The sequence below is a fragment of the Schistocerca nitens genome, chromosome 10, assembly GCF_023898315.1.
Source record: "Schistocerca nitens isolate TAMUIC-IGC-003100 chromosome 10, iqSchNite1.1, whole genome shotgun sequence".
Lineage (NCBI taxonomy): Eukaryota > Metazoa > Arthropoda > Insecta > Orthoptera > Acrididae > Schistocerca > Schistocerca nitens.
Genome location: NC_064623.1, coordinates 115,199,725 through 115,215,344, shown reverse-complemented (window position 1 = coordinate 115,215,344; position 15,620 = coordinate 115,199,725). Strand labels below are relative to the sequence as shown.

The 15,620-nt window shown below is 42.2% G+C and overlaps 1 protein-coding gene across 1 annotated transcript in view; it reads left to right on the top strand.

The window, feature by feature from the left end:
- LOC126210434 (uncharacterized) overlaps positions 1-15,620 on the top strand; it is a 196,928-nt gene that overhangs the window by 56,655 nt on the left and 124,653 nt on the right. The window contains exon 8 of the mRNA XM_049939667.1: positions 2,584-2,771. Within this exon, the coding sequence (XP_049795624.1) occupies positions 2,584-2,771 (188 nt within the window). The remainder of the gene's footprint in view (positions 1-2,583; positions 2,772-15,620) is intronic.

Genomic DNA, 15,620 nt, shown 5'->3' with positions numbered 1-15,620 from the left:
GGCCATAATATTGAAGGCACACAGTTATGACTGGCTGCATGGAGAGCTCTTACACTTTGTGTGCACTGGCTGCTTTCACTTGCTCCACCCCACTGCAGATGCCAGTGTTCATAATGTTAGCAAAGATACAAGTGGTAGTACTTTGTTTATTGTGTCAAAGTATGTGGTTTGTAACCTGTAGTTGGAAAACTGAAGTACATTTGCAGGAATTGCACTGTTCTTCAACTTGACTGTCATGATTAAATTGATAATCAAAAATCATCAACACCATTTCTTCAGTTGCTGATGTTTATTCATACAATGTGTATATATATTCAGAAGGTCATAACTGTGTATTATCACAATTATGGCCCAAATTTTCATGTGGGATCAATTGCTGGGTCTGATATCTTCCAAGTGTGCTATTTTCTCCTTAAAATATGAGGTCAAGGTGGGGATGTTGCCTTGCAAGTCATGACTAGACTTATCTCTCTGTGAATTTCAGTAAGAGAAAATGAGTGGTTGAGAAGAAAGCAACGACAGTGCCACTGTTCTCAGACTCATCATACTTGCGGAACTATGGCGGGGAGGCATCAAGGCAGTACAGCACTGACGTTAAAGCAGCATCTTGATTTAGAAAGTATGCAGCCTGCAACATTAGACCCATACTCTGATCCCTAACAGGCAGTTGCTGGAAGTCAGAGCCAACTCTTTCAACCACTATACAAAACAAACATGTGGCCACTGTGCATGTTGACGTCATAGATCGTGCTACATCTCACTGGCTACACTTTACTGTTTGACATGATGCCCTGTAACAAATACTATTTCTTGCCATGTAGATAACAGTACTTTCAATCCCTGAATCTATATACTGGGTGTACAAAAAGTCTGGGAACACTTTCAATTATTTATTGCATAAGAACCAAACATTGTACAGATATCATACATATGTCATTTAGAAGAGAAACCCTGAAATCTTTTGTTTCATGTATACTGCCACAGCATAGTTTGGTATTTTGTCGATACTCCGCACTAGTCACAAACGTGACGAGTTCAGGTGCGGAGTGAGCTTTCTGTGTGTTGGAGTTCGACGAAAACAATTGTGCTACCACTGTTCAACTGATGTTTAGAATTGAGTACAATAAGAAGCCACCAAAAAGGAAGGCCATTTACCACTGGCACAACAAATTCATTACAATGGGTTGCTTGTGCCTGACAAAGAGAAGCAGACATCCCAGTGTGAGTGAAGTGAATGTGAAGCAAGTATGAGAGACATTCATAAGGAGTCCAAAGAAATCGGTGCGTCGTGCATCCTGTGAACTCGAAGTGGCTCCAATGACAGTGTGGAAAGTCCTGGAACAGAACCTGTCTATGAAACCATTCAAATTGGAGCTAGTGCAGAAGCTCAATTACGATGACAAAGACAAGCATTTTGAGTTTTGTTCGCAGTTGCAACAATTGAATGAGGATGGGGATGGCATTTTTGATCGCTTAATTTTTAGTGATGAAGCCACTTTTCACACTATTGGGAAAGTAAACAGGCATAATTGTCTAATCTGAGGTACAAAGCATCCACACGAATGCACTGAATTTGAGCATGATTCCCCAAAGGTAAATGATTTTTGTGCCTTGTCATGTTGAAAACTGTACAGGCGATTCTTCTTTGCCGAGAGCACTGTCACTGGCTATTCCTACTTGAACATGTTGCAGCAATGGCTGATGCCTCAAATGCAATCAGACTCTCCATTCATCTTTCAGCAGGATGGGGCTCCACCCCATTTGCATCATGAAGTTTGTGGATACCTGAACACAGAGCTGCCACATCGATCAATTGGCTGTGCTTCATAAGGGGACAGCTGTTTCATGAAATGGCTTCCCCGATCATCAGATCTCACTCCGTGTGACTTTTTTCTGTGAGGACACATTACAGATTTGGTGTATGTACTGCCCCTACCATGTGATGTAGCAGAGCTCCAGGAGAGAATACGGGACACGACTGCCACAGATGATGATGCCATGTTGGGACGGGTATGGCAAGAATTCGATTACCGTATTGACATCTGCTGGGTCACTCATGGTTTGCATATCAAATGTTTGTAAAAGAAACTTTCAGAGTTTCTCTTCAAAGTGCAATATGTATGAGATCTGTACAATGTTTAGTTCCTGTGCAATAAATAATTGAAAGCGTTCCCAGACTTTATGTACACCATGTATTAAGTTAATTTGAGAAATAGTGGCTAATGAAGTACATTTTCAATTTTCTTTTGAATTGGTATGGATTTTCAATCTTTTAATTTGTGAGATGGGAGCTTGTTGAATATCTTATCACCAGAGTATATGACTCAAATTTGAAACTTGAACAAGAGGCAAAGTCTACATGAAAATAATTTTTGGGTCTTATATTGTCATTGTGTAAATCACAGTTCACCTGAATGATTTTTATCAGCAACAAAAACCAATAAGAAATAAATCTGTTGGGAAGTAAGTGTGAGAATTCCAAGATCCTTCCATCAAATGGATAATTTATATCTAAATAATGTTGATGATAATAGTGATGATAATAACTAATGAATAAACTTAGAATGATTACCCTGACTGCAGGCTTTCTGTGATCTCGCACTCAAACTCAGTGAAACTGAGGCAGTATCATCGAGCAGTGACGCATCAGATCGCTGTGTGTCTGTAGTCGTGGATATCCTGTTGAGGTGCAGCAATGCCGGAGTCGAAGAGACTGCAGCGGCAGCCCTCGGTCAGATGGTGCGAGTTTCCACACAGCTCCAAAGAAATGGGTAAGCATCTCTATGATTTGTACATGCCACAAAATATAAATTCTCATATCGTGATCTACACTGAGGTGACAAAAGTAATGGGATAGCAGTTGTACATATAAACATGGCAGTAGAATCACGTACACGCGGTATAAAAGGGAAGTGCATTGGCAGAAGTATTGTGTACACAGGGTATAAAAGGTCAGTGCATTGGCAGAGCTGTCATATGTACTCAGGTGGTTTGTGTGTAAAATTTTCTGATGTGATTATGCCCGCACTGTGGGAATTAACAGACTTTGAAAGCAGAATGGTAGATGGGGCTAAATACATTTGACATTCCGTTTTGGAAATCATTAACAAATTCAATATTCTGAGATCCACAGTGTCAAGAGTGTGCTGAGAATACCACATTTCAGGCATTACCTCTCACCAGTGACAACACAGTGACCAACAGCCTGGACGTAACAATCTAGAGCTGTTAGAGTTGTCATTGCTACCAAAGAAGCAACATTGCAGAAATCGATGTGTGTCATATGACGAATGTATCCATTTGGACAGGTGGCAAAATTTGGTGTTAATGGACTACGGCAGCAGATGGTCGATGTCAGCACCTTTGTAACAGCATGACACCATCTGCAGTGCTTCTACATCTACATCTACATCTACATCTACGCCTACATCCATACTCCGCAAGCCACCTGACGGTGTGTCGCAACTTGTGACCACATCGCTTGGATCCTAGATGATTGGAAAACCGTGGCACGATCAGATGAGCTCCGATTTCAGTTGCTAAGGGCTGATAGCTGGGTTCAAGTGTGGTGCAGACCCCATGAAGCCATGGATCCAGGTTGTTAACAAGGCACTTTGCAAGCTGGTGGTGCTTCCATAATGGCATGGGCTGTGTTTACATGAAATGGGTTGCATCCTCTGGTCCAGCTGAACTGCTCTTTGAGTGGAAAAGGTTATGGTTGGGTACTTAGAGACCATCTGCAGTCATTCACGGACTTCACGTACCTGAACAATGATGAAATTTTTATGGATGATAATGCACCATATCACCAAGCCACAACTGTTTGCAATTTGTTTGAAAAACATTCTGGACAATATGAGTGAATCATTTTCCCACTCAGATTGCCCAATGTGAATGCCATAATGACACCAAACAATTATGGGACACAGTTGAGAGGTCAGTTTGTGCATAAAATTCTGCACCGGGCACACTTTAGCAGTTAGGGACAACTATAAAGGCAGCATGGCTCAATATTTATTCAGGGCACTTCCAATATATAGTTGAGTCCATGCCACATTGAGTTGCTGTACTATGCGAGGCAAAAGGAGGTCTGACATGATATTAGGAGTTATCCAATGACTTTTGTCACTTTAGTGTGCATGTTCATCTACACATGTACGTTGCAAGTCACTTCACAGTGCGTGGGGGAGGTTACTTCTGGCACCACTCTGTTTACACTCCTTTACTGTTCCATTCACAAACGTCATGTGTGGAGGATGATAGCCAGTAAAATTTCTCTGATTTTCTCATTGTGTTCACTTTGAGGGACATGTATGTGAAGAAGAAATAAGTTGCCCTAATTCTTCTTAAATTTAACACATTTGGAACAGCTAAAGTAAACTCTGCAATGCACGCCTCTCTTGTAGTGTCTGCCACAGGAATTTGTTGAGCATTTTGTAATGCTTTCACACAGATTAAAGAATCCTGTAATGAAACAAGATGCTCTTTGTTAAATCCCCCTTATCTCGTCTATTAATCTAGCTGGTAATGTCCTGATGCTAATGAACAGTATTTAGTGTTTTGTAAGCCACTCCTTTGATGGATGCATTGGGTTTAAAATCTCAGAATATTTAAATGTAAAGTAAAATACTACATTATTAGCTACTCTTTGTACAGTTCATCAGATTACTTGGACTCAAAATGTGAAGTCAGGGCAGCTGTAATACATTATCTGATCAAAAGTATTCAGACACCTATTAGTGAACAGTAATGTGGTTTGTGTCACCCCTTCACCTTTATGACAGCTTGAATTGTACTGGGGACACTTTCAGTGAGGCGTCTGAATGTCTGTGAAGAATGGCAACCCATTTTTTCCTCGAGAACCAAACCTGAAGAAAGTAGTGACACTGGAACTGTGGAGCACAGTTGACATTCTAACTCATTCCACAGTTGTTCAGGACTCTGAGTTGGCCAATCCATTTCAGGAATGTTATTGCCTACAAAACTTGCCTCACAGATGCTGTTTTATGAGAGGGCTGATACAGTCATCTCTCTGAACCGTTCCTCTACTGTATGCAGTTCGCAATGCTGTAAAATGTGTTGAAATCCTTCAAAATTTAGTGTTTTCGTAAGTGCAATAAGGAGACCACACCATAACCATGAAAAACACTCCCATAACGTAATACCACATCCTGCGTACTTCACGGTGATCACAAGTAACGTTCTCCTGGTATACCCCACCTAAACACTTCCATTGTATTGCCATGGGTATAAAATGTTCATCACTCCAAATCACCCACTTGTTTCCAGTCATCCACTATCCAGTGGCATCACACTTTACATCACCTCAAGCATCACTTAGCACTGACTACAAAAGCTGTGGCTTATGAGGAGCTGCTCTACCACTGTACCACATTGTGTTCAACTCATTACCCATAGTCATTGCCATAGCCTGACTGCTAGTAACTCTTTGGAACTCACTAGTGATTCCTTCCACTGATTTCATTCAATTTTTTCCAACACTCCTCTTCAGTGCTTGACAGTCCCTATATGTTAGTACATGAGGTCTACCTGGTCTCAGTTTAGCTGAGCTTGTTCCTTTGCATTCTCACTTCAAAGTCAAATTACAGCACCTATAGAAGATTTGAAATGTCCCTGACAGATTTGTTTCTGGGGTGACATGTCTGGTCCACATTCGAAGTCATTGAGCTCTGCTGACCAATCCGTTCTGCTTTATTGCTTCTCTACTGGCAACACAATACTCCACGCCTCACTCTGGTGAATCCATCTCTCACATCATCTGGTGGCCACTTCCACATTACATAGGGGTGTCCACACACTTTTTTTATGGCTGCCCGAGTGTGGCAACCATAATTTGGATATGGAGTAGGACGTGACCAGGTTGTGACTAAAATATGGTGGCAGGAAAACGATTAGTGACAAATAAGCACCAGCTAGTATAAAACAGTTACTTAGCTTTATTGACAGCAAAGAGTGTACCATAGATACAGTTCCAATTAGTGTCCAAAGAATATTCCTGATTCGTGGCCTAAGTCATTATACAATACTGAATCACACAACGAGCTAGCTAACCAGACAATGAACGATGGCACTGTCAACTGCAACGAGCTGTCGGCAACACTTCCTGACTCAAGGCCAGTGCTCCTGTTATATCGTGTAGCCAGTGGGCACTGTAGGCCCCAGCTCAGCAATGGCGCGACGTCTTCAGTCGGCGTCAACGCCACGCGCCACCGGCGGTCGCGATGGGAAACTGTGGCAACCAATGCGACGGCAGGATGTGCACAATATTCGGTTGGGTCTGTGGATACAACATTCCTCCCTCCTTGAAAGGCCACCGAGATGTCAGGTGCTGCCAGGGTCTGACAACGAAGGGGGGGTGTGGCTACTGTGAGACGACGGGGAGCCAACGGACAAAGGCTGGGTGGTGTCGACTCCCGTGTCCTGGCATTCACACTGCGCTGAAGCCGGAACCAGCCAAAACGACCCCAAGGACGCAACGCACAGCAGCCACGATGGACCCAACACTTAATACGCCTGGATGCTCGAGGACGATGATGAAGCCTTGGGCGGTGGCGAAGATGACCCAGGAGAAGAGGCAGTGATGGAGTCCCAGCTAGGAAGAGCCATAGGGCGGGCTGGACCAGCCCAGACCACTGTATCGACTTCCATTGGGGAAGGCTCCTGCAGCGACGACAGCTGCGAGGGCGGGGTCGATGAGGGACGCCCGCCATCCAGGAACCGGGGCAAGTCCACCTGTGGGTCTGCAACCGGGAAGCCTGCGGAAGTGTCGCTAGCACGGCAAAGCCGTAGCTGATTGTGGTGGTGGCGCTGCAAGCCGACAGGGGTGGAAACAAGAAATATGTGGGAACCCAACTGCCGAACAATGGTACCCTGCCCCCCAGCAGTGGTGGCCGACAAACAACCTGCAATACACAGGAGTGTTAGGCGCAAATCAATCATGTGGCCGCAGCGGTGCTGGCGTATGCGGTGGCAGGTGCAGCAGGGTGAGCAAAGTTCTGTTGCGATGGCCATGAAACTGCCAGCGACAGGCCGATGCAAGGCTGCGAATGATAAGATGAAAGGAATGCGAGCAAAGCTTGGTCTCTTGTGTGGGTGGCGCAAAGTGTGCTTATCTGTTGTTTAAAAGTACGGACAAACTGCTCAGCCTCACCATTGGACTGAGGGTAGAATGGAGCACTTGTGAGATGAGCAATCCCATCCTCATCGCCACTTTTATGGCTGCCCAGGCGTGGCAACCATAATTTGGATATGTAGTAGGACGTGACCAGGTTGTGACTAAAATCTGGTGGCAGGAAAACGATTAGCGACAAATAAGCACCAGCTAGTATAAAACAGTTACTTAGCTTTATTGACAGCAAAGAGTGTACCATAGATACAGTGCCAATTAGTGTCCAAAGAATATTCCTGATTCGTGACCTGGTCATTATACAATACTGAACCACACAGCGAACTAGCTAACCAGACAATGAACGACGGCACTGACGACTGCAATGAGCTGTCTGCAAGACTCCCTGACTCAGGGTCAGCGCTCCTGTTATATCATGTAGCCAGAGGGTGCTGTAGGCCCCAGCTCAGCAATGGCGCAACGTTTTCAGTCGGCAGCAATGCCATGCGCCGCCGGTGGTCTCGACGGGAAATAGTGGCAAGCGATGCAACGGCAGGGCACGCGCACTATTTGGTTGGGTCCGCAGATACAACAACTTTTGCTCAGGTAGTGTATTTGTATAAGATCGGTCTTGACTTTGTCAGTGTGTAGACAGCTAATGGTGGTTTGTTTAAAGTTGAAACGCTGTGTTTGAAGTATTAGATAACAACAACAACTGAGTAGTATAGGAGGAATAGCAATGGCGTTTTATAAAGGTGTTCTTCAGCTAACATACATGTGTGAAGCAATCTAGCAGTAATTACCAGAATTATCCATTTGAGTTGATTAGTTATGGTCACAGTTTGTGGTTAGTGTACTTTACAGATGTAGCCAGCAGTGCTGTCTTCTGCCTGTGAACGTATAACTTGAATCATTCTACATCCCTCGTGTTGGAATTGATGGAACACAATGTGTGAATGATGAATGACACATATATAAGTGCATACACTATCCTACCTTTTGGAATTATTAGTTCTTTCATCGTGGTCACTTTTGCTTTTATTTGTGTCTATTGGTAGTACGTAGTACTACATATTTGATCTCTGAAAGGTAAATACTAATCAACAATTCTGTCTCATAATTTATTTATTGCTTCGAGAGAATTTGTAGTTATGTGGATAAAAAATTAGCCACCAAAATATTATAACTGTTTGCTCTAACAGAAGAAAATTATCTGTTTCAAGTACAACAGTGTAGTCCTCTTCCATTCTAATGGTGAGTGAATGTACTGAGTACCTCATGTGAACATATTTCTTCTAGGGTAACTTCTCTTAATCCCTCTCTCTCTTTCTCTGTCTCTCTCTCTCTCTTTCTCTCTCTTCCACCATTCATCCCATGATTTGGTAGTGTAATAGCAGCAATAATAACAGTAGAAGTAGTAGTAGTAGTAACAGCAGTAATTTTATTCATCCGTAGATCACTTTTCAAGGATACTGAACCTGACGTAGTACTTTTCAGGCTGACAAAATAACTTAATTCATATATACGGGAATTTGCATACTTCATCAACAGTAGTGACTGGCGGATTGTGACGAGCCAGTTGCTCAGCAACCGTTGAACAGAAGTTTTCTGTTGGTGAGAGATCTGGAGAATGTGCTGGCCAGGGCAGCAGTCGAACATTTTCTGTATCCAGAAAGGCCTGTACAGGACCTGCAACATGCGGTTGTGCATTATCCTGATGAAATGTAGGGTTTCACAGGGATCTAATGAAGGGTAGAGCCACGGGTTGTAACACATCTGAAATGTAATGTCCACTGTTCAAAGTGCCTCAATGAGAACAAGAGGTGACCGAGACGTGTAACCAGTGGCACCCCATACCATCACGCCGGGTGATACACCAGTATGGCAATGACGAATGCACACCTCCAATGTGCGTTCACCGCTATATCGCCAAACACGGATGCGACCAACATGATGCTGTAAACAGAACCTGAATTCATCCGAAAAAATGACATTTTGCCATTCGTGCACCCAGGTTTGTCATTGACTACACCACCACGGGTGCTCCTGTCTGTGATGCAGAATCAAGGGTAACTGCAGCCATGGTCTCTGAGCTGATAGTCCATGCTGCTGAAAATGTCGTCAAACTGTTCATGCAGATGGTTGTTGTCTTGCAAACGTCCCCATCTGTTGACTCAGGGATCGAAACATGGCTGCACGATCCATTACAGCCATGTTGATAAGATGCCTGTCATCTCGACTGCTAGTGATACGAGGCCGTTGGGATCCAGCACAGCGTTCTGGATTACCCTCCTGAACTCACTGATTCCATATTCTGCTAACAGTCATTGGATCTTGACCAACACGAGCAGCAATGTCGCGATAGGGTAAACCGCAATCACAATAGACTACAATCTGACCATTATCAAAGTCGGAAAAATGATGTTACGCATTTCTCCTCCTTACACAGGGCATCACAACAATGTTTCACCAGGCAACGCCGGTCAACTGCTGTTTGTGTATGAGAAATCGGTTGGAAACTTTCCTCATGTCAGCGCGTTGTAGGTGTCGCCACCGGCACCAACCTTGTGTGAATGCTCTGAAAAGCTAATCATTTGTATATCACAGCATCTTCTTCCTGTCAGTTAAATTTTGCGTCTGTAGCATGTCATCTTTGTGGTGTAGCAGTTTTAATGACCAGTACTGTAATTAAACTTTCACTACTTGAGACAGCCCCCATGAAAAACGAGTGATGGTAGGACAATGAATCTTTGTGGAAACATTTATAAGGACATGTGGAAGATAAATAACAAATAAACCACCCAAAGAAACACATTTTGATTGCCACCTGAGAGGATAACATGTATTAATTAGGTACCATGTTTACACTGCAGGTCACAAATGTTGCTCAATGTGATGAACATCTGCATCCACAACAGCAACACTTTTCAAATGGTAGGCCATGGAATATTCAGCTGTTGTAACACAGCTTGTGCACTGCTTGAAGATCACACATTGCATCCACCATTCTGTCATGATAACAGTAACTTCTTCAACAGTTTGTCCTGCAATTAGGCGTTGGTCTCTCTCAGGAGCAATTCCCAAATCACCAGTTAACTCAAACTTCCAAATTGTGTTCTTTGCCCCCGGTGTGGAAAGTGGACCTCTCTGTTTTCCTTTAACACATCAGTACTCATGAAGAGCACAGCACAATTCTGTTGTTTTCAAAAAACAGCCTTACTATTAAAGTCCTGTTCACCTAGTCCAGGTCCATATTGACAGTCTGCAACTGTAATGCACACTGACACACCAGTACTGGTACTTGATGGCAGCTCACCTGCTAGCAACCAAATCCTTCAGCACACAGCCTGGATGTCATTCCTATGAAATTCGGTACCTGTATAATAAACAGTTTTCCATCTACACTGATTCAAGTAGCAGAAGTTTAATTATAAACATCCTGTGCAGTAGTGTTTTGCAAAGAAGTTATTTAATAATGTAATACTAGTGTTACACTGTCAATTCATTTCCCACTCCCAGTCACTGCGCTCGCTACACAGTCTACATACGCATTGTTTCATAATGTGGTTCTACACACACTAACAGCTCACTCAGGACCGTAGTGATGATGGCTGGTGTCTGTTCTGTGTATTACAACTTCCCATTCACTAACTGGGAAAACTGAGTTGCTATCCCTCTGTAATAAATGAGGTGTCAGGAAAACAAGAGTAAGGTTTTACTATTATGCCTTGCATCACTTTGGAAGACAGTTTTTCCACAAAATAAAGAAAGAGAAGGAAAAATACATAGTTTGAAGGCATTATATGAAATGATATATGTTGTATTAATGTCATTATTATTTGTATTTGTTACATTTTTTACCAAATCCCTACTCTCTATTGTCTAAGTAACCCTTGAATGTATAGAATGTATTGCTTAACAGGTACATTGTAACTGTCTTTTTAAATAAGTTTGTTTTAGTAATCTCCCTAATCTCTTTAAGCAATTTACTGTACAGTCTTAGTCCTTGTTAGAAAATGCTGTTTTGAGTCATATGTTTATTCTTTCTTTGTAAATGGAAGTTCTGTGTAGCTCTCATTGCAGGGTCACGGGCAGAGCAGTTTGTCAGTACTAACGAGGGTTGTAGCAAGAGTAAGGTTCCCATATTTTTAACAAATAGAAGACATTGTTTATTGTTATTAATTTATACATCATTGAAAAGTTTACACTTTTCTCTAGTTTTCAACAGAGTTTTCATTTTTTTCAACACACTTTTGAAGACGGAGCTCCAGCTTTTGTATTCCTAAGTTGAAGAAGTCTCCCACCATCCCGTTGAGGAAGCATGTGACCTCTGATCAGACTTGCCTCCTAAGTGTTCCTTTAGCTTGAGGAAGAGGTAACAACTGCTGGGGGTTAAGTCCAGGCTTTATGGGGGATGGGGCATAACGGTCCACCCAAATTTCTTCAAAAGCTCCTGTGTTTGATGAGCGACATAGGGTCGAGCGTTTTGATGAAGAAGCACTACTCCCTCTGTCATTCGTTCTCTCTGATGATTCTGGATTGCTTGCCGGATTTTGGTCAATGTTTCACAATATCTGTCTGAGTTTATTGTCATCCCAGGTTGAATAAAAATGATGAAGAGTGTTATAACTGCGACCAGGATGGTCGCGGGGTAGCAATGACGGAAGGTGCGGCAGAACCCGCAGAGAGGCACGTGAACAACAACAATACAGAAGAGGACATACACAACCAACGAAGGACAGAAAGGATACAACAAGACCGAACAACAGAGTCACAAGGAAACAAACACTTCCACTTGTACACAAACCAGGAAGGAAGCAGTCTAGCGCAAAGCGAGGTGTAAACCGATGTAAGCGAGATTAGACTAACTGGCAAAGCGAGAGGCCGGCACTTAAGCACACTATTGGGAGCGCTGCTATTGGCCGCTGGGACCATGTGTTCCACTGTGGCGCCCCCATACTAAAAGCGGGCCAGGAGGCGCGAGCCGCCACAGCTTACAGCACGATGGTGCAGAGACCTCTGTGGGTCTTCGACGTCCATGACATCTGTTGCAGATTCAAATTCCGCAGCGCGCGGTACCAGAAGGAGTACCCCCTTCTGATCCCAAAACACTGTCGACATAACCTTTCCTGCCGACTGCATTTGTTTGAATTTCTTTGATGGCGGTGAACTGGAGTGTGTCACGAGATGAGATTGTTGTTTTGTTTCAGGGGTGTAATGAAACACCCACGTTTCATCTCCCATGACAATGAAGTCCAATTTCTCCTTGTTGCCTCCTCCCTCACATTGCTGAAGAAACTTGCGAGCACAGTTGAGGCGTTGCTCCTTGTGTCCGTCAGTCAGAATCCTGGGGAACCAGTGAGGACACACCTTGCGATAACCCAACTTTTCTGTTAAAGTTCTTTCAATGAAATGAAAATGAAATGTCATGTGGCTAGGGCCTCCCGTCGGGTAGACCGTTCGCCTGGTGCAGGTCTTTCGAGTTGACGCCACTTCGGCAAGCTGCGCGTCGATGGGGGATGAAATGATGATGATGATGATTAGGACAACACAACACCCAGTCCCTGAGCAGAGAAAATCTCCGACCCAGCCGGGAATCGAACCCGGGACCGTAGGATTGACATTCCATCACGCTGACCATTCAGCTACCGGGACCGGACAGTTCTTTCAATTGTGCCATGGAAGCTTCAGGAATTCATCCAGCAAGTTCATGGACAGTGACCCTCTGATATTTGAGCAGCTCACTGTTGATGTTATGGACAATCGCATCTGAAACTGGCGGTCTTCCACTCCGTTCTTCACCGTGAACTTCCGTGTGACCCTCAGCAAAAGCCCTGCACCATGCACTCTTCACCATAAACCTCAGTCAGTTGCCATTGAATCTCCATGGGCAATAACTTCCTTGTGTGGAGAAACCAGAGTACTGCTCAAATCTCGCACTTGGCGGTAGCGGTGATCAACACTTCCATCTCTGAAGGCTCCCAAGCCAACACTGAGCGACATAGCAAATTGCAGATGGGCGGGCTCGAGTGTGGGGTACCACTGTTGTTGGATTTAGCCTAGCACCTTCCCTCGAGGCAGTAGCTCATTGGGAACCTTACTCTTCGTACAACCCTTGTTTTGATGTTATTCTTTGTTTGTACAGCTGATTTGTAAATTTACTCAGATGGTGTAGTTAAAATCTGCAGTGTCTGGAACAGATCTTTACAAAGAGAGTGACTGCTATTTTTGGTTATGTGTCTGCCATACTCATGATTTTGTGAACTCATTTTATTTAACTTTGTAACCAGATGCACTTCCTGTCATTACAGTTGTCAGGCAGGGTAGCAGTATGTGTCGTTTGTCTATGAATCTTGTACACTGTGTTCCATGTGTTATAGTATTTTAACTGTTTGACATACAAGGGGAGGGTGGGGAGAGAGAGGGGGGGGGGGGGGGGACTCTGAATTCTAGATGAATGTAGCTGAGAATTGTGCATGTGTTATAACCTCTCACTCTGGGATTCCACAAGGTTCAGCACTGGTTCTACTCCTGTTCTTAATCTACATAAGTATCACTTTTCCCATAGTTTCACTCACTGTTGCCTTATGCAGTTATCTTCTGGGACAATGCTGCTAAAGCAAATAAAGTATTTATTTGACAAATATGAACAGTAAAAATTTTCTATAAACTAGGTAACTGCTACATCTTGCAAAGACCTCTCCAAAAGTTTGAAGTACTTACACTCGTACTGCAGTACATGTATTCCTTAGCAACACTTGTTACTAATAGTAAAAATAAGTTTGTAAAGGGCTGTAATTTATCAAATCACAATAAAAGACAAAAATTAATTTCCATGTTAACTTTGCCCCCTTCACCAGGGTGCAAGTGAGATTCTGTATTCTGGTGCAAAGTTCTAAATGAGCTCTTGTCTGAAGTAAAGGAGGCAAATGAGAATCCCCATAGCTTCAAAATAAAATTAAAAGAATATCACCATTCTTTCTTCAAATTACATGGTTATGGAGGTTTAAGGACTGAAGATTTCTGTTGGGAGCATCATAACCAGCAATGTTTAGTATAAACAAATTTCTATTCTTTAACATATAGACTGCCATCCATCAGAAACACCAGTGTACTTATACAAATAATAATCAAGCAGTAGTTTGTAAGAGATAACTATTTTCTATAATAGAAGAAACAGCAACGTTTTTTCAAAGTAATTACTTTGCTGATAATTTTACTATATTTAATTTAGCCTCTGTGATTACAGATAGTATGTATCAGTTCAACATTAATTAGAGTTGTCATCAACCTGAAGATAGGCTAGAACACAAAAATTCTTCAATAAGTATACTCCTATTGCAAGTGGTATGCTCTTTATTGCCTCCAGCCATCTCTTACCTCATCCTTACAACAGCATGTAGATCAATAATTAATTAATTATTTTGTAAACCTCATATACACACATCATAAGACTGTTTGCTGAAAATCTCCTCATACCTTGTAAAATATGAAAATTGGTTAGACATTGTATGTATGTTTTATCCTCATCAAGATAAGTGATCATTCTTTTTTCTTAATTTTGCTCTAGCATTTCTATTATTGGTCTTTGTTGAATAAAGACTCAAACAACTCTTTTGATGATCCTTGTAACAAAAAGGTTTAAGGTTCTGCAAAATCATGTATTTGATTAAACGAACAATCTTATTCTGCTTGATTCAATACTTCTGTGAATATTGTAATTTCCATCTTCATTAATATGTGGACGCTACATTGTACACATTAACCAATACTGCATTACATGTCATAGTCCAATCAATTCTAGGAAGAACTATCACAAGATTACATATAAATAAAAAAAATTTTTAAAAAAAGCTGTATATGATGAGAGCCCAGGGATGACACTTATGAGTCACTAAATTTTTTGGGGCACCTACAACAAATGAACAATAGGCTTACCAAAAAGATCTTCTCATTGGTTAAAAGCTCCAAGACTGGAAGCCTGTGGCTTAATGAAGTACTAAAGGAGTTGGATTCGGCTGGGACCTCTGATCTGGAGGTAGAAGATTGTTCCCAATTTTGTGCTATGGTAGACTCATGGACCCTACCACCTAGAGTCCCTGAACATCGGAAGCTCCTTTCTCAGGAGAGAAAGGAGAAAATATCAGCAGTGCTCAAGATATATTTGGAACGGAAGAGAGCATCAAATAAGAATGAGTCATAAGTGCTCCTTAGTAGCCTTAAATCAATAATAATAATAATTATGTCTGTATAAATTTTGTTACTTCCAATGTAAATTTTTAGTGTAGCTGATATCAAGTGCAATAGTTACCTTTATGACTTGTGTGGTATCAATAACAACATAATCCTGGATAGTTTATAAGAAAATATTCCAAATTAAAAATTAAAAAAAATATTTTAATTATAACATACTAACTAAATCTGGTTACCAAAAAATTATAATTATAAGACAAAATTTATATAAATGATAGCCTCCCCTAGATTAAATGTATTA